The sequence below is a fragment of the Blennius ocellaris genome, assembly GCF_963422515.1.
Source record: "Blennius ocellaris genome assembly, chromosome: 23".
NCBI lineage: Eukaryota > Metazoa > Chordata > Actinopteri > Blenniiformes > Blenniidae > Blennius > Blennius ocellaris.
Genome location: NC_137672.1, coordinates 19728160 through 19751810, shown reverse-complemented (window position 1 = coordinate 19751810; position 23651 = coordinate 19728160). Strand labels below are relative to the sequence as shown.

At 50.9% G+C, this 23651-nt stretch overlaps 3 protein-coding genes across 5 annotated transcripts in view; 2 read left to right on the top strand and 1 right to left on the bottom strand.

Moving 5' to 3' along the window:
• LOC308147077 (FH2 domain-containing protein 1-like) overlaps nt 1-122 on the top strand; it is a 13135-nt gene extending 13013 nt beyond the window's left edge. For all 3 annotated transcript variants that reach the window (XM_080519150.1, XM_080519148.1, XM_080519149.1), the window contains exon 14: nt 1-122. This exon is cut by the window's left edge and continues 1535 nt beyond it. The gene's annotated coding sequence lies outside the window, so the exon portion shown is untranslated.
• Nucleotides 123-980: 858 nt separating this feature from the next.
• Nucleotides 981-11034, top strand: rnf150b (ring finger protein 150b). Its single transcript, XM_080519152.1, has 6 exons — nt 981-1766; nt 4069-4319; nt 4978-5132; nt 5361-5457; nt 6442-6697; nt 8155-11034. The coding sequence occupies exons 1-6, from the start codon at nt 1307-1309 to the stop codon at nt 8268-8270; spliced, it is 1335 nt and encodes a 444-aa protein (XP_080375278.1). The 5' UTR covers nt 981-1306; the 3' UTR covers nt 8271-11034.
• Nucleotides 11035-11518: 484 nt separating this feature from the next.
• Nucleotides 11519-16335, bottom strand: LOC308147005 (protein phosphatase methylesterase 1-like; the record flags this gene model as incomplete). The annotated part of the gene is made up of 12 exons (XM_080519036.1): nt 11519-11540; nt 11689-11756; nt 12540-12604; nt 12810-12854; nt 13549-13666; nt 14400-14523; nt 14599-14664; nt 14997-15083; nt 15152-15310; nt 15398-15449; nt 15976-16033; nt 16129-16335. The coding sequence occupies 12 exons, from the start codon at nt 16333-16335 to the stop codon at nt 11519-11521; spliced, it is 1071 nt and encodes a 356-aa protein (XP_080375162.1).
• Nucleotides 16336-23651: the final 7316 nt, after the last annotated feature.

The following is a 23651-nucleotide window of genomic DNA, read 5'->3' as shown; positions in this document are numbered from 1 at the left end:
TTTATTTATTTTCTCTCTTTTTCCTTTTCTTTCCTTCTCCTGTGGATTCACTTCATTTAATTTATTTATTCTTTCCTTGTTTTCTTTTCTTGTGGATTCATGAGGCGGGATTAAAAAACCGATTAATTCATTACGTTGTCTCTTCATTATTATTCAATTTCAGCCAATATTAACTTCAATTAAGTACAGTGCGTTTTTATATATAGACATAGAGAGAAACATCTAGAGATTAAAAAAAAAAGTAAAACAATTAGAATAGCTGGAATTACTAAAAATAATGTATTTTAAAGGGCAAAATAGTTAAAACTATTTAAATAATAAAGTAAAAGGATTAAAAGTCTCAGTTCAGTTTTTTTCAGGTAAAAAGGCAAATAAAAAAAAAAGGTTGATGAAGACAAATTAAAACGGGAAAATGATAACAGAAAAAAGACAAAAATGCCGACAAAGGCTAAAAATGTAATAAAATAATAATCGTCTATCTGGGATGAAACAGTTTTGTGCCGGTGCGGTCATGTTTGTGTTTGTGTCTCCTTGTTGCGATGTCGCAGTGTTACTCACCTTCTTGTGTTGTTATTTGTGTCACTTCGTGTCCTTACATCGTTCTGGGGTCGTTTTTTGTGTCACTTTCTATGTTTTTGTTGTTTTTCAGTGTATTTCCAGTGTCTTTGTGTCCTCCGTTGCGGTTCCCTGTTTTGCCGCTGGGGGCGCAGTGCGCAGGGTCAAGTCACGGAAGGGAGATCTGTGGCCTTTCAACATAAGAGCGACGATTTTTTTAAAAAACTCTTTCAGGTCGATTACAGGGGATTTTCAGCGGTTGTTTTCCGGTTTGGGGTTACAGAAGAGTGTCTGGTGGAAATACCGGGGAGTTTCGCTGTGACCCCCCCGGGGGGGGGGTGGCGGGATAATAAAGAGTCTTTTATTGTTTGGGGTCGGCACTTCCGGTGGAGGCTCCGGACGCTCTCTCCCAGCCAAAACAAAAAGCAGCAGCAGCAGCAGCAGCGTCGCGGCCCGCGGCGGCTCCCACCCCCGCGAACAACCCTCCACACCGAGTCCCGGCGCCCAACCGGCCGCAACACGGTCGTCTTCGTCCGGCTGGAAATGGAGGCCGCTGGTCGGCTGCGAGGGTCCGCGGGGCGGTAGAGGAGAGGAGGCGGGTTCAACGAGCTCCGGGTGGAGGCGGGCGGGCATGGGGGAGTAGGAGCGGCCGGGGGCTCTCCTCCGACCGAGCGACCGACGGACCGAGCGAGCCAGGCGGCCACCGAGCGACCGACTTGCCCCCCTCCCTCCCTCCCTCCCTCCCGCCGCCATGGCCCCCGGCTCGCTGGTGGCGGCCTGCCGCAGCCTGGCCCTCTCGACGTGGCTGCTGTCCTTCTGCTTCGTCCACCTGCTGTGCCTGGACTTCACCGTGGCGGAGCGCGAGGAGTGGTACACGGCCTTCGTCAACATCACGTACGTGGACCCGGCGACGTCGGAGCTCCGCACCGACCGGACGGAGTGCGGCCGCTACGGCGAGCACTCCCCGAAGCGGGACGCCCGGGGCGTGCTGGTGCTGCCGGCGGCGCCGCCGCTCGACCGCCAGGCCTGCGACCCGGCCACCCGCTTCCCGGTGCCGGCGCAGGCCGCGGCCTGGGTGGCGCTGGTGGCCCGCGGGAACTGCACCTACCGGGACAAGATCCGCCACGCCGCGGCGCTCAACGCGTCCGCCGTGGTGGTGTTCAACGTGGGCTCGGCCAACGCCAACGACACGCTCACCATGCCGCACCCAGGTAACCCGGGCGGGGGGGGGGGGGGGGGCACACGGAACCCGACACATGGAGCCCGACACGGCCACTCTGGACACGAGACACTTCTGGACATGACAAGACAACTTCTGGACATGACAACTTCTGGACACAAGACAACGTCTGGACACAAGACAACTTCTGGACACGACAAGACAACGTCTGGACACAAGACAACGTCTGGACACAAGACAACGTCTGGACACAAGACAACGTCTGGACACAAGACAACGTCTGGACACGAGACAACGTCTGGACACGAGACAACGTCTGGACACTTCTGGACACGAGACACTTCTGGACACGAGACACTTCTGGACACACGACAACTTCTGGACATGACAACTTCTGGACACGACAAGACAACTTCTGGACACGACAACTTCTGAATACAGACAACTTCTGAATACAGACAACTTCTGGACATGACAACTTCTGGACATGACAACTTCTGAATACAGACAACTTCTGGACATGACAACTTCTGGACATGACAACTTCTGAATACAGACAACTTCTGGACATGACAACTTCTGGACAAGACAACTTCTGGACACGATAAGACAACTTCTGGACATGACAAGACAACGTCTGGACACAAGACAACGTCTGGACATGATAAGACAACTTCTAGACAAGACAACTTCTGGACATGACAACTTCTGAATACAGACAACTTCTGGACATGACAACTTCTGGACACGACAACTTCTGAATACAGACAACTTCTGAATACAGACAACTTCTGAATACAGACAACTTCTGAATACAGACAACTTCTGAATACAGACAACTTCTGGACACGACAACTTCTGGACACGACAACTTCTGGACACAACAACTTCTGAATACAGACAACTTCTGGACACGACAACTTCTGAATACAGACAACTTCTGGACAAGACAACTTCTGAATACAGACAACTTCTGGACACGACAACTTCTGGACACGACAACTTCTGGACACGACAACTTCTGAATACAGACAACTTCTGAATACAGACAACTTCTGGACACGACAACTTCTGGACAAGACAACTTCTAGACAGGGCAACTTCTGGACAAGACAACTTCTGGGCACGATAAGACAACTTCTGGACATGACAACTTCTGGACAGGGCAACTTCTGGACAAGACAACTTCTGGGCACGATAAGACAACTTCTGGACATGACAACTTCTGGACACACGACAACTTCTGGACACACGACAACTTCTGGACACGACAACTTCTGAATGCAGACAACTTCTGGACACGGCCACTTCTAGACACGAGACACTTCTGGCCATGACAAGACAACTACTGGACACAAGACAACTTCTGAATACAGACAACTTCTGGACACGACAACACGAATCTCGTTGCCGGGACGTAGCCAAGGCTTTTTGGAAAAGCTGTGCTTGTCTGTTTCCATGGAGACTATTTTTCTCCCGTTTCCATGGCAATGGATTCTAAATGCTTTTGAAAAGTTGTGTTTTCGTTTGTTTCCATGGCGACGGGGTAGGCCTGTTTTCAGAAAGTTGCTAAAGGTGCTATTTTGCCAGAGGCGGAGCATTTTCATGAAGTTGCGTCTTCCTTTGTTTCCACGGAGACAGAATCAGGGCTTTTTTCAAAAAGTTGCTCCCTCCTTCGTACACATGAGATGGAGTAGGAGTGATTTCAAAAAGTTGCTCTACCCCCCCCCATTTCCATGGAAACAGCATTTTCTTGAAGCGTTTCCTCGGCGACTGTTTAAAAAAAAGTTGATTTATCCTGTTTCCATGGAGAAAGGAGTGTTTTCAAAAAGTTGCATTTTCTTCAGTTTACATGGAGAAAGGAGTGTTTTCAAAAAGTTGCATTTTCTTCAGTTTACATGGAGACAGAGCCCAAGCTTTTTTTGTAAAGTTGCATTTTCCCAAGTGTCCAAGGAGACATTGACAACGGTGCAACTTTTCGAAAACACCCCGACTTGTCTACGTGGAAATGCGGGGGAAAACGCAACTCTCTAAAAACACTGTCTTCATGGTAGTGGGTAAAAATACAACTTTATGAAAATTCTCCAGTTTTGTCTCCGTGGAAACGGCAGGGGGGGCGCAACTTTTCGAAAATGCTGCAGCACCGCAGAAGCGAGGGAAAATAGAACTTCCTGTAAAAGGTTCCATGTCATTGTCTGTGGAGACGGCAGGGAGACAACTTCTTGAAAGTGCCCCGTCTCCATGGAAACCCTGCGCTTGGCAGGCGTTGCCGTGGAAACGGCCGCCCCAGCTGCCGACGTCAGTAAGGTTCCGTTGTCCCGACGTCGTTTCAGGTACGGGCGAGGTGGTCGCCATCATGATCCCGGAGCACAAGGGCCGGGAGGTGGTTCTGCTGCTGGAGCGCAACGTGACGGTTACCATGACGATCACCATCGGAACCCGGAACCTGCAGAAGTACGTGAGCAGGACGTCGGTGGTGTTCGTGTCCATCTCCTTCATCGTGCTCATGATCATCTCGCTGGCCTGGCTCGTCTTCTACTACATCCAGAGGTTCCGCTACGCTAACGCCCGCGACCGCAACCAGGTACCACAGGCTTTTATTCTGACAGGCACCGGAATGACAATGCAACTCTGGGCTTTTATTCTGACAGGCATCGTGATAACAATACAACTCGATGCTTTTATTCTGACAGGCACTAATAACAATACAACTTGGTGCTTTTATTCTGACAGGCACCATAATAATACAACTCGGTGCTTTTATTCTGACAGGCACCGTGATAGCAATACAACTCGGTGCTTTTATTTTGACAGTCACAGTAATAGCAATACAACTCGGTGCTTTTATTTTGACAGTCACCATGGCAGCACTCCAACTCAATGCTTTTATATTGACAGTCACAGTAATAACAGTCCAACTCTGTGCTTTTATTCTGACATTTACCATAATAACAATACAACTCAGTGCTTTTATTCTGACAGGCACCGTAATAACAATACAACTTGGTGCTTTTATTTTGACAGTCACAATAATAATTAAACTCGGTACTTTTATTCTGACAGTCACTGTAATTACAATACAACTTGGTGTTTTTATTTTGACAGTCACAATAATAACAATACAACTCTGTACTTTTATTCTGACAGTCACAGTAATAACAATTCAACTCGGTACTTTTATTCTGACAGTCACAGTAATAACAATCCAACTGGGTGCTTTTATTGTGGCGGTCTCTCCCCAGCGTCGTCTGGGCGACGCGGCGAAGAAGGCGATCAGCAAGCTGCAGCTGCGCACCATCAGGAAGGGCGACCAGGAGACGGAGTCCGACTTCGACAACTGCGCCGTCTGCATCGAGGGCTACAAGGCTAACGACGTGGTGCGAGTCCTGCCCTGCAGGTGAGCCCCCGGGGGAGGGGCGGGGGGGTCAAAGGTCAAGGGTCAGGCCACGGAAAGGCTTTTAAAAAGACTCCACACTTTGTTTACAGTCTCCATGTGATCGAGGAATTATTGTTTATCTGAGTTATTTTTGGGACTGAAGCGACCGATTGCCCCCCCCCCCCGTCCCCCCCCCCCTCCCTCCCCCCCGTCCCCCCCCCTGCTGTGCTGGTTCTTCACCTCCTCCAGACACTTGTTCCACAAGAGCTGCGTGGACCCCTGGCTGCTGGACCACCGGACCTGTCCCATGTGCAAGATGAACATCCTGAAGGCTCTGGGCATCGCCGTGAGTCGCCTGCAGGGGCGCCGCCACACCGCCGTAGGGAAGCACCGGAGGGTGGAGGAGGAGAACCCGAGCTCCAGGAGGGCCGCCGTGGTGGTCGTTATGTGACGTCACGGAGGAGGAGGCGGGGTTATACGTGGAGGGGCGGGGTTATATGCGAAGGGGTGTGGTTATTCATCAAGGGGCGGGGTTATGCATCGGGGGCGGGGTTGTTCGTCGGGGGCCGGGTTATACGTCGAGGGGCGGGGTTGTTCGTCGGGGGCGGGGTTGTACGTCGAGGGGCGAGGTTGTACGTGGAGGGGCGGGGTTATACGTTGAGGGGCGGGGTTGTACGTGGAGGGCCGGGGTTATACGTGGGGTTATACGTCGAGGGGCGGGGTTATACGTCGAGGGGCGGGGTTGTTCGTCGGGGGCGGGGTTATACGTCGAGGGGCGGGGTTATACGTGGAGGGGCGGGGTTGTTCGTCGGGGGCGGGGTTATACGTCGAGGGGCGGGGTTGTTCGTCGGGGGCGGGGTTGTTCGTCGGGGGCGGGGTTGTACGTCGAGGGGCGGGGTTGTTCGTCGGGGGCGGGGTTGTACGTCGAGGGGCGGGGTTGTACGTCGAGGGGCGGGGTTATACGTTGAGGGGCGGGGTTGTACGTGGAGGGGCGGGGTTATACGTTGAGGGGCGGGGTTGTACGTGGAGGGGCGGGGTTATACGTTGAGGGGCGGGGTTGTACGTGGAGGGGCGGGGTTATACGTTGAGGGGCGAGGTTGTACGTGGGGTTGTATGTCGAGGGGCTGGGTTATACATTGAGAGGCGGGGTTATACGTCAAGGGGCGGGGCCATGACGTCATCGTTCCCTCGTCAACTTCTCCACTCAACCCGTTTAAAAATTTAAAAAGAAAAGAAAAGTTGTATTCAGGGTCCTAAAATGCGTTTTCTCAAAGTTTGTTTCCGCTTTGTTTGTTTACGCTTTGTTTGTTTACGCTTTGTTTGTCCTCAGCTGAACGCCGACTGCCTGGACGACCTGCCGCTGGACTACGACCTGGCGCTGGGCGGCGGGGTGGGCGGGGTGGGGGTGGGGGCCCTGGCCCTGGAGGCCGTGGTGTCGGGCGCCTCCAGCGACGGCACGCTGAGCGAGGGCGGGTCCTCGGCGGTGCTGGACCCCGGCGTGCGGCGGGTAGGGCTCCCGCAGGACTACCAGGACCCCGACACGCTGAGGGACAGCCCCCTGACGGCCACCACCGACACACACACAGGTAACACTGACCCCTGCTGGACACACGTGGGCCGGCATGTGGCTACATTAGCCTGCAGAGAGCCACAGTTCCTGGGGCTAATGTAGCATGTGGCTACATTAGCCTGGAGAGAGCCACAGTTCCTGGGGCTAAAGTAGCATGTGGCTACATTAGCCTGCAGAGAGCCACAGTTCCTGGGGCTAAAGTAGCATGTGGCTACATTAGCCTGGAGAGAGCCACAGTTCCTGGGGCTAAAGTAGCATGTGGCTACATTAGCCTGGAGAGAGCCACAGTTCCTGGGGCTAAAGTAGCATGTGGCTACATTAGCCTGGAGAGAGCCACAGTTCCTGGGGCTAAAGTAGCATGTGGCTACATTAGCCTGCAGAGAGCCACAGTTCCTGGGGCTAAAGTAGCATGTGGCTACATTAGCCTGGAGAGAGCCACAGTTCCTGGGGCTAAAGTAGCATGTGGCTACATTAGCCTGGAGAGAGCCACAGTTCATGGGGCTAAAGTAGCATGTGGCTACATTAGCCTGGAGAGAGCCACAGTTCCTGGGGCTAAAGTAGCATGTGGCTACATTAGCCTGCAGAGAGCCACAGTTCCTGGGGCTAATGTAGCATGTGGCTACATTAGCCTGCAGAGAGCCACAGTTCCTGGGGCTAAAGTAGCATGTGGCTACATTAGCCTGCAGAGAGCCACAGTTCCTGGGGCTAATGTAGCATGTGGCTACATTAGCCTGCAGAGAGCCACAGTTCCTGGGGCTAATGTAGCATGTGGCTACATTAGCCTGCAGAGAGCCACAGTTCCTGGGGCTAATGTAGCATGTGGCTACATTAGCCTGCAGAGAGCCACAGTTCCTGGGGCTAATGTAGCATGTGGCTACATTAGCCTGGAGAGAGCCACAGTTCCTGGGGCTAATGTAGCATGTGGCTACAATAGCCTGGAGAGAGCCACAGTTCCTGGGGCTAATGTAGCATGTGGCTACATTAGCCTGGAGAGAGCCACAGTTCCTGGGGCTAATGTAGCATGTGGCTACATTAGCCTGGAGTGAGCCACAGTTCCTGGGGCTAATGTAGCATGTGGCTACATTAGCCTGGAGAGAGCCACAGTTCCTGGGGCTAATGTAGCATGTGGCTACATTAGCCTGGAGAGAGCCACAGTTCCTGGGGCTAATGTAGCATGTGGCTACATTAGCCCCAGAAAATGTCGCTCTCTCCAGGCTAATGTAGCGACAGTTCCTGGGGCTAATGTAGCATGTAGCTACGTTAGCTTGAATAGAACAACAGTTCCTGAGGCTAATGTAGCATGTAGCTACAGTTTTAGTCACTCTTGACTAATAAGTAGCAGATAAACTATAAAAAAGTGACAAACAGTCGTGTAAATACGGTAAACTTGAAGTCAAACTGATTCTGTGACTCCCCCCCTCCCCCTCCACCCTCCCCCTCCCCCTCCTCCTCCCCCTCCCCCTCCCCCCACAGGTGAGTTCCAGCCAATGGCGAGCAGCGCGTCGGTGGCGTCCCTGGTCATCGCCGTGGAGACGGGTCTGTCGGACGAGGAGGGCTCTGCGGCGCCTCAGCCGGGGGAGAAGTCCTGAGAACCGGAACCGGAACCGGTCTCCGGTCGGATTCTAGCGTTTTTCACGTTTCTGTTGTTTTGTTTTTGTTGTCGTCGACTTCGAACGTTTTCCAAACTGTCGGGGAAATAGAAGGGACCGTCTCCCGGCGGGGAACCCGGAGTCTGACGGTTCCGGAGCCGGGGACGTCTTTTTCACAGGAAGTGGACGACGGATTTTTAGAGACTCTGGCGGGACAGGAGGAGGCGACCCGCTGGGAAAACGACGACTCGTCGATTATTTTGGTCCCACGAACTTTACGGGGGACGTTTGATTTGAACGGTTCAGTCGGTTCCCGGCGTCTCCACGGTGTTCTCCTTTCTTCTGGATCTTTTCATGTGGCGACATTGACTTCGGGACGCACCGATACGATACCGATACCAGGGACCGTGGCCGATACTGACATTTGGACCAGCAGAGGACGTCGGTCTCACTGCTGAGGACGGAGCTGGTTTTAATCAGTACTGGTATCGGTACTTGGTATCGGCGAGAAGCTAAACCTTAGTACTTGGTATCGATACTCAGTATTGGTACTCGGTATCAGTACTCAGTGTCTGCCAGTAGTGAACGGTTAGTACTTGTATTGATAATTAGCTAATGGTTAGTACTGGTATCGGTACCGACTATCTGCAGGTATCAATGGTTAGCACTGGTATCGGCACTCTGTATCAGCACTCATATTGGTCTTTGGTATCGGCGAGTTGCTATATGCGAGTACTCTGAATCAATACTCTGCATCAGCAGGTGGCTAAAGCTTGCTACTTGTATCGGTATCAGTATCGGTACTTCCCTGACCTTGACGAGGTTCTAGAGAAAAGATCCCGGAGGGGCGGAGCCTCCTGTTGGGCGGAGCCTCCCGCTAACGGAACGTCGGAACCCTCCAGACGACAGGAAACGTAAAGTTCCGCCCCGAGGAAGAGAAGAACGTCGCCAACAGAACGTCCAACGCAACGGAAACGCAGAACTCGGAACCGACAAACCAAAAACACAAAGACCAACGATTCACCAGTGACCGTTTGGCCACGCCCACTCTGTGACGGCCACGCCCACTCTGTAACGTCCACCAACCGTCAAGAGGGTCGTTTGGGAAAAGCTACGAGCAGGAACCAAAGGAAGGAGAACACTCGGGGTTCACGGTGTCCGTTTCTACGGCAACGGCAAAAACGACGCCGAACCTGTTCCGCGTAACGACGTCGCCGTCCACAACCCCGCCCACAAATTTGTTTGGAAATTCCCCGACGGTTACTTTATTGAATTGGAGAAAAAAAAACTATTAAAGATGGCCGCCGTTTTCCAAGATGGCCGCCATTTTCAGTTTGGAGGTCGCAGTTTCTGACCAACAGGAAGGACTTCAGTGGACGATTGTGTTTGTTTGGCCTCCGAGGCAATGAGTGTTTTCTAAACAACAACAAAACCCAACATGTGTTTTTTATTTACCAAACTACTACAAATATACAAGTTCCCTGGAGAAACTTCAAATTATTCTGTAGATTTGTTATAAAATGAGTTTTAGGAGACGTTAGAGCGACAAGTTGAGGTTCTAGATCAGGATTGTAGAATTTGACTGCAGGATCACAGAAATCCGGTTCTGTTCCGGGATTGGTTGTGTTGTAATGGCGGCCATCTTGAAAAATGGCGCCCGAATTGAATTTGAGTAGCGAAGGGGCTTTTTTTTTTTCTAAAATGTAGTCCGAGACGAGTTTTCAGGCCAAATTTAGTGCTCTTCTCTTCTCCGCTTTCAAAAAGTTGTGGTGTGAACGGGACGCCCAGACGCGCGCGGCTCTATGCTAACGCTAGCCCCGTTGGAAGAGCGGCGCCGTCGCTCAGTGTTGTTGTTGTTTAGTTGTTCTTCCTGTGTTGGCCTGCGTCTATACCCTCCAGGCTCTGTGTCGCCACACTTTCTGCGCAGGACATTAAAAAGCTGAATGGTCGACGCAGCGTTAGCGTTTTCACTGCCATGGCGGGAAATGGACTTTTATTTTGGTAACATTTTTTTTGACAGCTGCTGTGACGGAGGTCTGCAACCTTTGTGATCAAAACAACCGTTTTCACCATTTTCCAGTAAATAAAATTAATCTGGAGCGGAAATGAAGCAAAAAAAAGTTTATTTTAATTTTTTTAATAGTTAAAATTTGTACTGCAGGTAATTTAAGTAATTTTTTTTATTTTTGTCACAATTTTATGAATCGTCATATTTCGTTTTACTTGTTTTAGTGATTTTTCTGATTATAGCCGTTCTTTTTTCTGGGTATTTTATTTTGGTGGGGAGCTTTTAGCTATTTTATCAATTTTTAGTAGTAATTCCGTCCATTTTTAAGCTCTTTCATCTGTTTTTATCAGGAAATATGACGAGTTTGTGGAAATTTTATGCATTTTGACTATTTTAGCCGTTTTAGCTTATTGTAGCCGCGGTTTGAACAATGTTAGCCGTTTTGAAGGCGTTTATTTCTCCAGGTATGTCGCCGTTAGCGTCGCCCCGCGATCCAGTTATTCTCGGAAAGCAGAGTTTTTTTGCTGAGTCGACGGAACATGAACGCACGACGGAATCGGACGCCGTGGATCCGGCGCGGCGGGTAAGTTCACGTTCATATCGACTAAGCTAACGCTACGCCGCGTACGTGACGGTTTTAGTGAAACGAGAGTAAAGAAAATATCTCGACGTGATGACGGCAAAGAAAACAGAGGGAATCATTTTATGCTATTGGACTTTTATTTTGGAATATTTCTTGATCTGGTCCACTTTGTCGCAAAAAATTAAAAAATAAAATTCTCCCAAATTGTTTCGTCTTACAAACTTGATTTGTTTATGTATACAGTAAGGTACTCGCAAATACTTTTTAGTTTGGTGTTTGTTTGTTTATTTCAGATACAAATTAAAAACAATTAAATGGTCAAACTTTTTTTCAGCCGTTAAACGTCAGATTAGCAGATTTCTAAAAGCTCCAATGGTGCCGCTTTGTTTTTGCTAAAACAGAAAAGCTGAAACTGCTAAAACGGCACTAAATGCTAGCGGCTAGCACTTGCTCCGTTTCCATGGAGACGGAGTCGGACCATTTCTGGCACAAAATGCTGGCAGAGCAAATAAAAAAAAAACAAAACCACGCAACACAAGACGGACAATCACTACTTTTATAAGAAGAAAAATCCAGGATGTTGCTATGCTAGTAGCCTAGCTACATGCTAGGCTACTAGTGCGACTTGTCGCCGAGGCGACGGTCCAGAAGGGGGCGTCACTGTGCGAAGGAGTTCACGCTGAAGACACAAAACACAACGTTGCGTTATTTCCTTTGTGGGACTCGCGAGAGAAGCACATCTCGCCGTTTCCATGACAACCATCAGGTTGTTGATTTTCTACAAACTAAAACGGCGTTTTGACGTGAAGGAGGTTTCCTGACTTCACCTCCTGGTTTCTCTTCTGGCCTCCGCGAACTTGTGCCTCAGCAGGAAGGAGGCGACCGCCGCCGCCACCTGCAGGCCCGGAGGGGAAACCGCCAGTTAGCCTCACGTCGCTACCACCTAGCTACCACCTAGCTACCACCTAGCTACGTGCTAAAGACTTTCAGGTTCACACGCCAGCGATACTACATGCTAAACATGATTTAAGTGACTGGTGCATTCATTAGCATGTAGCTAGTATTGGCTACTAACTAAAAGTTAGTACTGGTATAAGCTAGTAGTTAAAGGTTAGTACTGGTAAAACTAGTAGCTAAAGTTTAGTACTAGTATGAGCTAGTAGCTAAAGGTTAGTACTGGTATCGGCTAGTAGATAAAGGATAGTACTGGTATAAGTTAGTAGCTAAAAGTTAGTACTGGTAAAACTAGTAGCTAAAGTTTAGTACTAGTATAAGCAAGTAGCTAAAGGTTAGTACTGGTAAAGCTAGTAGCTAAAGGTTAGTACTAGTATGAGCTAGTAGCTAAAGGTTAGTACTGGTAAAGCTAGTAGCTAAAGGTTAGTACTGGTAAAGCTAGTAGCTAAAGGTTAGTACTAGTATGAGCTAGTAGCTAAAGGTTAGTACTGGTAAAGCTAGTAGCTAAAGGTTAGTACTGGTATCGGCTAGTAGATAAAGGATAGTACTGTTATAAGTTAGTAGTTAAAGGTTAGTACTGGTATAACTAGTAGCTAAAGGTTAGTAGTTAAAGGTTAGTAGTGGTATAAGGTAGTAGCTAAAAGTTAGTACTGGTATAAGATAGTAGTTAAAGGTTAGTACTGGTATAACTAGTAGCTGAGTACTAGTATTGGTATTCTCTCACCTGGTCTGGTTTGTCCTCTTGTACAGCATGACCACAGGGGGGCAGCACCTGCATCATGAATCTACCTGCAACACACACACACACACACACACACACACACACACACACACACACACACACACACACACACACACACACACACACACACACACACACACACACACACACACACACACACACAGAGCGATGCGTCTGACAGATAAAAACTTCAAAGACTTTTTCATGGTGAAACTTGAAGGATTGTTGTTTTGTGTTTAAGGTGATGTTTACCTTGCATCTGTCCGATGGTCAGATCTCGGTCCAGACGGTCAATTCCTACAAACAAACAAACAAACAAACAAACAATCGTCTCTCTGATTCTCAAAGTATGAAACTTTTACGTTTCTGTGATTTTTTACCAAATGAATCCACCAGAGCCTCGAACCTTCTGCTTTATCATCCAATAGTATAGAATCATCATGTACAACAGTTTAGACAGTACAGAACAGTAGAATACAATTAGTAATTAGTAATAGCTAAAAAAAGCGTTGTATAGAATAAAGGAAGTATATAATAGTAGTGTAGAATACCACAATATAGAGTAGTATATGATTGTGTAGAACAGTATAGAATAGAATATATTGAGTATAGAAAATGCTAACAGTATAGAATGGTATATAGTAGTATGGAATAGCTAGTATATAATGTGTAATATAGTAGCATAGAGTAGTGTAATGTCAAATGGATAGAAAGTATAAAATAGAAGTACTTTGTTAATCCCAGAGAATTAGAGAATGTAGGGGGCCTGTAGGGCTAGTAGGGAGTCAGTAGGGGGCATGTAGGGGCCCTGCGGGGCCTGTAGGGCCAGTAGGGGGCCTGTAGGGCCAATAGGGAGTCAGTAGGGGGACCTGTAGGGGGCCAGTAGGGGGGCCAGTAGGGGGCCTGTAGGGCCAGTAAGGGGCCTGTAGGGCCAGTAGGGGGGCCAGTAGGGAGTCAGTAGGGGGCCAGTAGGGCCAGTAGGGGGCGCTACCTGCCAGCAGCAGCAGTTTGGGCAGGTTGCAGGCCAGGAAGCGGTTGGAGGTGCCGCGGAACCATCCGTCCCAGAACTTGTCGGACTTGGAGAGGTCGATGCGCCACTTGTACACCACCTGCAGGAGAACCGCCGCACAACACCGCATGGTTCTTTAAGGTTCTCAACACCGCATGGTTCTTTAAGGTTCTCAACACCGCATGGTTCTTTAAGGTTCTCAACACCGCATGGTTCTTTAAGGTTCTCATGTAGAATCACCGAGAGTCTGGAAATGGACTTTATGGCTTTGGCACGATGACGTCACGTCTCCATGACCACTGAGCAGTGGGGCGGGGCGTTTCCATGACAACTAAACATGGCAGCACCAGATCATGTTTCCATGACGACATCGTGAGCGTCACGTTTCCATGACGACTGAGCACGACGACATGGGTGGGTGGGCCTCACGTTATCAGGACGACTTATAATTGTTTCCATGACGACACATCGAGCGTCATGTTTCCATGACGACTGGACAGTAGTAAGACATCTACGCGTCACGTTTCAATGACAACTGAGCATCACATAAAATACAAAATCCTGTTTCCATGACGACAAATCGAGCGTCACGTTTCCATGACGACAAATCGAGCCTCACGTTTCCATGACAACTGACGTCATGCTCAGTTGTCATGGAAACGTGATGGCGGCGATGTCTTACTACTGGCGACTGGACAGTACACCGTCACGTTTCCATGACGATGAATCGAGCATCTCGTTTCCATGGCAACTGGGCAGTAGTAAGACATCGCCGCCGCAGTCCCGTTTCCGTGACGACACGGTGTTTCTACACCACAGATCTCCACCCTCACCTCGGTGGCGGCACTTTCGTCGTGGTTGACGGAGCTCTGGTCGAAGAACTCCTCGTTGCGCTCGGCGACCACGTCGGCGACGGCGCTCGCCGCCTCTGGGGTGTCACCGTCGTCCGCCTCACACCTGACGGAGGAACCAACAACGGTCGGCAGGTACAGCGGGAAGCGGCAGCGTCCCGCCACGGCCACTGCGGCTCACCGTTGTATCTGACCGACCACGGAGACCCGGGCAGATTCCAGGTTCCTGATTTGTCCGCTCTTCACACTGAAACGACCGCGACGTGGGACAATCGTTAGTGTTTACACCTTTCTACAAAGTATTTCGAGATTCGCAGTGAACGGAAGTCGGAGGAATCGTTTAGGAATCGAGTTTTAGCCGTTCGGCGAGTCGAGGGCCGAGAGGAGTTTCCATGACGACAGAAGTTGACGACACGAGGACCTTCCACGTTTCCATGATGACTGAACTCAACCACGCTTGACAGACATCACGACGGGGTTGAGCGCCGTGTTTCCGTGGCGCCGCTTGTTGTTTCTCCTTTCACTTCCTGTTTGACGTAAAACGAGAAGTGGCGTTTCCCCCCCGGCTCTGACTCTGACCTCCACTCGATGGCGTGCTCCATGGACTTGAAGGACTTGGGTCTCCCCTTCAGAAAGTTCTGGATGTCGTGCAGGGCGTCCATGGCGCTGCCTGCGGGGAAACACGGTGAGGTCCTGAGCCCGCACGGCGTTTGGCGGCGGCTCATGGAACTCACCCACCTTCCACCACGTCGATGGCCACCAGCCCCACCGCCGTGGGCAGCAGCGTGCTGCCGGCCGTGTGCACCGCGATGGCCCCGCCCACGCCGTGCCCGATCAGGACGATGGGAGGCGGCGTCTCGCCGTACGACGCCCGGATCACGTTAGCCACGTCGCTAATGGAGTGCAGGCGTTAGCGTCACTGGCGGGTTTTTCCCCGACAGCGTCTCCCGCCTTCACCGGGGTGTGGTTTGCGGCGTTACCTGGACATGGTCTGAGTGGAGAAGTCGTCCGACTGACGGACCGAAGTGGAACCTGAACGGACGACGAGGGAAGAACGACGAGAAAAGGATTTACGTCGTCATGAGCAGTGACTCGGTTTCACTTCAAATGACTTTACTTCTATTTTCAGCATTAATTCTTAACCTCAGCATTCAGACGGACGAAATCTCCAGTGAGGAAAAGCTTTGTCGTTAGCATTAGCATTAGCCTTTACATTAGCATGACGGGATATGACGCTGCTCCAGTGAGACCATCATTAGTTCTCATCCCGGCAACAATCCAAAGGTTAGCTCGGCTCAGTCGGTAAAAATTAGCATGGCTGTGACAGTTGGCATGTTAGCAATCAAGCTAACAAGCAGGCTAAGTGAGAGGGTTAGCATACTTGTTCCAGAATGTTAGCTTGGTAGCATTAGTAACGGCTCCAGTGAAATACAGCCACCTTTCCGGGGTTAGCCTGGACAAAGCTTGAAGAGGGCAAATCGTTTGCTAGCATCAGTTTTAGCTTTAGCATTATTTTTAGCTCAGATACGCGGTTTAGCTTAACATCACTCCAGCTCACCGTGACCTCGGAGGTCCATGGCGAGCACCCTGCAGGTGACCCTGCTGGTGATGGCGCTCTGCGAGACGGGAACACAAACAAGATGTTAGCATGTTAGCGAGCTGCGAGTGGGCGTGTCCAACGCGGGTGGGAGTTCAGGGCGCCGCTGCTCACGGTGAAGACGGCCCAGGAGAGCGCCGAGTGTCCCCCGCCGTGCAGCAGCAGCAGCAGTGGCCCGGCGTCGCCCGCCCGGTACACCCTGAACACATCGCCGCCGTCCGCCGTCCCCACGCCCACGCTAACGTCCTCCATCTCCTCGAAGTACTCCCGCCACGAGGCCGGGGAGTAGTCCGGCTGGCAGCCGCCCGCGCCGGGCGACATGTGGACGCAGAAAGACACGCAGCGTAAAACCAGACGCACGGGACGGAAAGATCAAACGCAACCAGGACGGTGGCTAACGCTACCGCTAGCTCCTCCCATATGTAAACCAGGAACCTCGTAACTTTAAACTCACAAATACGAGTCACTGAAAAAAAAAACCTACTCGGCTACTTGGTTCCGAGGCTAGGCTACTTGGTTCCGAGGCTAGGCTACTTTGTTCCGAGGCTAGGCTACTTGGTTCCCAGGCTAGGCTATTGGTTATGCGGCTAGGCTACTTAGTTCCCAGGCTAGGCTACTTGGTTCCCAGGCTACACTACTTGGTTCCAAGGCAACGCTACTTGGTATAGAGGCTCAGCTACTTGGTTCCGAGGCTACGCTACTTGGTTCCGAGGCTACGCTACTTGGTTCCCAGGCTACGCTACTTGGTTCCGAGGCTACACTACTTGGTTCCGAGGCTAGGCTACTTGGTTCCCAGGCTATGCTACTTGGTTCCGAGGCTCAGCGACTTGCTTCAAAAGCTCGGCTACTTGGTTCCGAGGCTACGCTACTTGGTTCCGAGGCTAGGCTACTTGGTTCCAAGGCTCAGCGACTTGGTTCAAAGGCTAGGCTACTTGGTTCCGAGGCTAGGCTACTTGGTTCCGAGGCTCAGCGACTTGGTTCCCAGGCTAGGCTACTTGGTTCCGAGGCTAGGCTACTTGCAGAGGTTACTTACTGCTCGGTGTCAACGTTCTCCTCCCACATTCCGCGTTTCGGATGAAAAGACGCACGGATCGTCGGTTCTGGAATTAAAAAATATACGACTTGTCGGTTTTGAACAAACAAGATACGAAATGTCGTTCAAGAAGGAAAAGATGCGTCTCGTCGATTCTGGAACTAAGAGACGTACGTCTCGTCGGTTCTAGAATTAAGAGACGTACGTCTCCCTGGTTCTGGAATTAAAAGACGTACGTCTCGTCGGTTCTGGAATTAAGAGACGTACGTCTCCCTGGTTCTGGAATTAAAAGACGTACGTCTCGTCGGTTCTAGAATTAAGAGACGTACGTCTCCCTGGTTCTGGAATTAAAAGACGTACGTCTCGTCGGTTCTGGAATTAAAAGACGTACGTCTCGTCGGTTCTAGAATTAAGAGACGTACGTCTCCCTGGTTCTGGAATTAAAAGACGTACGTCTCGTCGGTTCTGGAATTAAGAGACGTACGTCTCCCTGGTTCTGGAATTAAAAGACGTACGTCTCGTCGGTTCTAGAATTAAGAGACGTACGTCTCCCTGGTTCTGGAACTAAAAGACGTACGTCTCGTCGGTTCTGGAATTAAGAGACGTACGTCTCCCTGGTTCTGGAATTAAAAGACGTACGTCTCGTCGGTTCTGGAATTAAAAGACGTCCGTCTCGTCGGTTCTGGAATTAAAAGACGTCCGTCTCGTCGGTTCTAGAATTAAAAGACGTCCGTCTCCCTGGTTCCGGCGTCTCGGGGACTCAGAATGACGGGACGCAGACGAAGTGACTGTTGTTGTCAGACGAGGAGCTTCAGGACGTCAGCTGGTCCTGTCAGGTGCAGCCGCGGCCTCTCATTGGCTGAGAGTGGCTCGGGGGGCGGGGCCTATGCTTGGAGGCACTCTGAGTGGACAGAAGCTTCTGGAAGCGTTGAGCCTCAAATATGTCAGTGGCAATAAAGAGAAACTTTAAATCTACTTTAAAATTAGGATTCATCGATTGTTTGAATCTAAAGTCTCGTTTCCGCGATGTTGTGACTAAAAACGATGTCGTTTACATGCTGGGCAGACGGCGTTTTCAGAAATGTCAGTTTCTCCTCGTCTCCATGGAGATGAAGTGTTTTCAGAAAGTTGCATTTCAGCTGATTCCACAGAGGCGGATTGGTGACATTTTCAAAAAGCTGCATTGTCCCCGTTTCTACAGCGACCGAGTTGGAACCTTTTTGAAAAGTTGCGTTTATGGAGGACGTGGAGGACGTGGAGGACGTGGAGGATGTGGAGGACGTGGGGGACATGGAGAACGTAGAGGACATGGAGAACGTGGGGGACGTGGAGGACGTGGAGGATATAGAAAATGTGGAGGACATGGAGGATGTGGGGGACGTGGAGGACGTGGAGGATGTAGAAAATGTGGAGGACGTGGAGAACGTGGAGGACGTGGGGGACATGGAGAACGTAGAGGACATGGAGAACGTGGGGGATATAGAAAATGTGGAGGACATGGAGGACGTAGAGGACATGGAGAACGTGGAGGACATGTAGGATGTGGAGGACGGGGAGGACGTGGGGGACATGGAGAACATAGAGGACATGGAGAATGTGGGGGATGTGGAGAACATTGAGGACATGGAGAACGTGGGGGACATGGAGGACATGGAGGACGTAGAGGACATGGAGGACAGTCTGACACAGTGCCAGTCATCCCAACCAACTGTTTCCTGTTTCAAGAAGTCAGAGAACAGAAGTGAGAGAGAGGAACTACCTCCTCCCCCCCTCCCTCCCCCTCCCTCCCTCCCCCTCCCTCCCCCTCCCCCCCCCCCCCCCACAATCCCTCCCCTGGTCATCAGTCGGTCACTTCAGTCCCTCGTCTCCTCTGCTTCTGTCCTGCAGCGTAAGTAACTTACTTATTACTTTAATGCTCAAGTTACTTCTCCAGGACTACTGGAGTTACTAAGTTACTATGTTTGCATTATACTCATCTCTGTAGTTAACTAGTTACACCACAGCTAAAAGTAATGCAGAAGTTACTTCACTGAATGGTTAGAGTAACTTCTTTTTCCCTGCTAGAGTAGTGCAGAAGTTACTTTAAGTAACTAGTTACCTGTAAGAGTAATGCAGAAGTTACTTCACTGAATGGTTAGAGTAACTTCTTTTTCCCTGTTAGAGTAGTGCAGAAGTTACTTTAAGTAACTAGTTACCTGTAAGAGTAATGCAGAAGTTACTTTAAATAACTAGTTACCTGTAAGAGTAATAGAGAGATTACTTTACTAAGTAACTATAACTAGTTACCTGTAAAACTAGTGCAGAGATTACTTTGAGTAACTAGTTACCTGTAAGAGTAATGTTGAGGTTACTTTACTACGTAACTATAACTAGTTACCTGTAAAAGAAAGATATTCCCGACAGTGTAACATTGTTTATGTTGTCCGGAAGTATTTTTGTAAACTAAGTATCGTTAACATGATCAGTGATTTTGATGATGTCATAACGAGTGTCACTGAGGTTAATGACATAAAGCTTCATGTTAGCATTAGTAATGTTGGAGCTAACTTGGCTTTACTTCCTGTTTGGGCTCCTCAGACGCATCAACGCTAAATGTTAGCATTCGCAATAATAGCGCTAACGTGACTCTACTTCCTGTTTGGGCTCCTCAGACGCCACAACGCTAAATGTGAGCATTAGCAATAATAGCGCTAACGTGACTCTACTTCCTGTTTGGGCTCCTCAGACGCCACAACGCTAAATGTGAGCATTAGCAATAATAGCGCTAACGTGACTCTACTTCCTGTTTGGGCTCCTCAGACGCCACAACGCTAAATGTGAGCATTAGCAATAATAGCGCTAACGTGACTCTACTTCCTGTTTGGGCTCCTTAGACGCCACAATGCTAAATGTGAGCATTAGCAATAATAGCGCTAACGTGACTCTACTTCCTGTTTGGGCTCCTCAGACGACACAACACTAAATGTGAGCATTAGCAATAATAGCGCTAACGTGACTCTACTTCCTGTTTGGGCTCCTTAGACGCCACAATGCTAAATGTGAGCATTAGCAATAATAGCGCTAACGTGACTCTACTTCCAGTTTGGGCTCCTCAGACGCCACAACGCTAAATGTGAGCATTAGCAATAATAGCGCTAACGTGACTCTACTTCCAGTTTGGGCTCCTCAGACGCCACAACGCTAAATGTTAGCAGTAGCAATAATAGCGCTAACGTGACTCTACTTCCAGTTTGGGCTCCTCAGACGCCACAACGCTAAATGTGAGCATTAGCAATAATAGCGCTAACGTGACTCTACTTCCTGTTTGGGCTCCTCAGACGCCACAACGCTAAATGTGAGCATTAGCAATAATAGCGCTAACGTGACTCTACTTCCTGTTTGGGCTCCTTAGACGCCACAATGCTAAATGTGAGCATTAGCAATAATAGCGCTAACGTGACTCTACTTCCTGTTTGGGCTCCTCAGACCTGCTGCAGCCCAACTTCCTCCACAAAGTCCAACCAGAAGTGAATCTGTGGTAAAAATGGACGCGGCAGGAAGTTCTTCTTCACTTCTGCTATTCTCGCTTCTGCTGGACGTCTGTCTCTCTTTCTCACTGAGCAACTGCACAATCAGCTACTCCCGTGCTAATGCTAGCGGTGTGGACGTGGACTGCTCGAGCCGGAGCCTGGCCGTCGTCCCGGGCGACATTCCCGGGAACGCCACGTCTCTGGACCTGTACTCCAACGGGCTGGAGTCGATCTCCCAGCTGGACTTGCGAGGTCTTTCGGAGCTCAGGTATGTGCGGTTCGAGCACAACCGGGTTCGGCACGTGGACGACGGAGCGTTCGCAGACCTGGAGGCGCTGAGCAACCTGGACCTCGCCAGCAACCTTCTGGCAGAGCTGACGGACGACATGTTCCGAGGCCTGACCCGACTGGAGACCCTGTTCCTGAACGACAACCAAATCTCCTCCATCTCCCCCGGCGCCTTCCGTCACCTGCTGGCCGTCCGCCTGATCGAACTGGGCTCCAACCGCCTCCGACGGATCGCCGACGTCGCCCCGGCTCTCCGGCTGCCCGCGCTGGAGACGCTGCAGCTGGAGTTCAACGTCCTGGAGTCTGTGGAGTTTGACGGTCTCGCCGTCGGGTCGTCCAACCTCACGTCGCTGGACCTGAGCATCAACCCTCTGAGCAAGTTCAGCCTCGAGGACGACGTCTTCCCTCGCCTGCAGGACCTGAACCTGGACGAGTGTCGGGACGACATGGAGTGGGACGTGTCCAACAAGACCCTCCTGAGGAGCCTGAATCGGTTGACCCTCAGCGGGACGACGATCGACTTGCTGACGTACATGGACATGCTGCAGACCGTTGACACCATCCGGACCCTGGAGCTGGACGGGATGCCGGAGTGGGTTCGCTTCGGCCTGGTGACGGTCGCCTGCCAGACGGCGCCTCTGAGCCGTCTGGGCCTGACGGGGAACGAGCTGGGCTTCCTGGACGGACACCTGCTGCTCTCCTGTTCCGGTCTCACTTGGCTCAACCTGTTCCTGAACCAGCTGACCGGCATCTCAGAGGACGCCTTCCGGTCGATGCCGCGGCTCCGGGTCCTGCTGCTGGCCGCGAACTCCCTGAGCGAAGTGCCGGCGGCCCTGCTGGCGCTCCCCCGGCTGGAGGACCTGGACCTGAGCGCCAACCTCATCTCTCGGCTCCGCTGCCAAGACTTCCAGAACCTGACGAGGCTGGCGAGCATCGACCTGGACCACAACCGCCTCTCCGGCCTGCAGGCGTGCGCCTTCCAGAACCTGGAGCGCCTGAAGACGCTTCGCATCGGGCGGAACAACCTCTTGAGTGTCGGCGACGGCTTCAAAGTTCCTTCATGGAAACTGGAGACTTTGGATTTATACAATAATGAATTCACAGCCATCCGGCAAGGAGACTTTCAGAATCTGTCCTCGCTCCGGGATTTGAATTTAGATTCTGACAAGAACTACCAGCTGCTTGGAAGACCTTTCCAAGGACTCGATAGTCTCCGGAACCTCAATGTGACTCTGGCGTATTTGGACAACGAGGTCTTCTTTGGGATGCCGTGTTTAGAATCTCTGAAGATCCGTCTGAGCTACTTCTTGGACGACGCGCCGCTATGGACAGACGACGACCCGCCTTTCACAAACTTGTCCAAGTTGACAAATCTGACGATCCAGGCTTTGGGCACACACCAAGAGGTAATCACCCCCGACCAGCTCAGGGGACTGACGTCTCTGCGACACTTCTGGACCGAGAGGTTCTTCCCGGGTTCTTTACACCCCGATACTTTCAAGTACACCCCCCGACTGAGGAGTCTCGGGATCGTCCGCAGTGGCCTGCTGCAACTGTCCCCAGAACTCTTCTGGCCAATCGCGCACCTCGAGGAACTCCACCTGCCCGACAACAAACTTACGTCCCTGGCTTTCCTCGCCGAGGCGAAGCTGACGGCGCTCGGCTTCCTGAGCCTGCGCGGCAACGAGCTGTCGGTCGTCAACGACACCGCCGTGCGGTCCCTCCCCGCGCTGACCTACCTGGACCTGTCGGGGAACCCGCTGACGTGCGAGTGCCCCAATTCCGGATTCATCCGCTGGGCCAGGAGCGACGGCCGGACGCAGGCGGCCAACGGCGACCGCTACATCTGCGCGTTCCCCGTCAGCCAGCGGGGACTCCGCTTCCTGGACTTCGACGTGCGGCCCTGCTGGGCGGACGTGAACTTCCTCTGCTTCGTCGGCACGGCGAGCCTCGTGGCGTCGCTGCTCCTGTCCTCCTTCGTTCACCACTTCCTCAGGTTCCACCTGGCCTACGCCTACTACCTCTTCCTGGCCTTCCTCTACGACAGCCGGCGGGGGAGGAAGAGGAACGGCGGGCCCTACCCCTACGACGCCTTCGTGTCCTACAACGTGCGCGACGAGGCCTGGGTCTACGGGGAGCTGGTTCCGGAGCTGGAGGGTCGGCAGGGCTGGAGGCTCTGTCTGCACCACAGGGACTTCGAACCAGGTGCCCCCCCCTTTCCTCTCGGTCCGTCCAGAACCTCCGTTGGTCTTGGAGGAACAGGAAGTGGTTGGATTGAGGCGCGTTGCAAGTTCAGAGTCTCGGGACGGTTTTTACATCTTTGGTCTCGGGCAGGAAATTTGTTCCGTTCGCGAGGATTTAGTAGTCCTGGACCCGATCCGGAACCTTCCTGAGCAGGTTTCAGAACTCGCCCGGGGCCATCCAGATGTAAATGTATTGATCCTGTGTGCTAGCGGCGGTCCAGGACTCCTGGCGGATTCATAGCTTAATGGCTAATGGGAGCGACAATGATGCGAACAGCTGACTCGCGCTAAGCTAATAGCTAACATAGTCGCCATTTTTGCTGTTTTAATCATTTTGCTGTAATTTGTCAATTCTAACACTTTCTTTGGGTTTTTTTCAATTTTAGCAAATTGTAGCCTTTTAATAGCAGATAAAAAATTTTTTTGCACTTTTAACCTTTTTTAAGGTGTTTAGTCTGTTTTTTAAATAGAAAGTTTAGCAGTTTGAACTCCCTTTTCTTCAACAAAAGCAATTTAAGCAATTTTAGCTTTTTTTAAAAACAGATTTTATCCATTTGAATATTT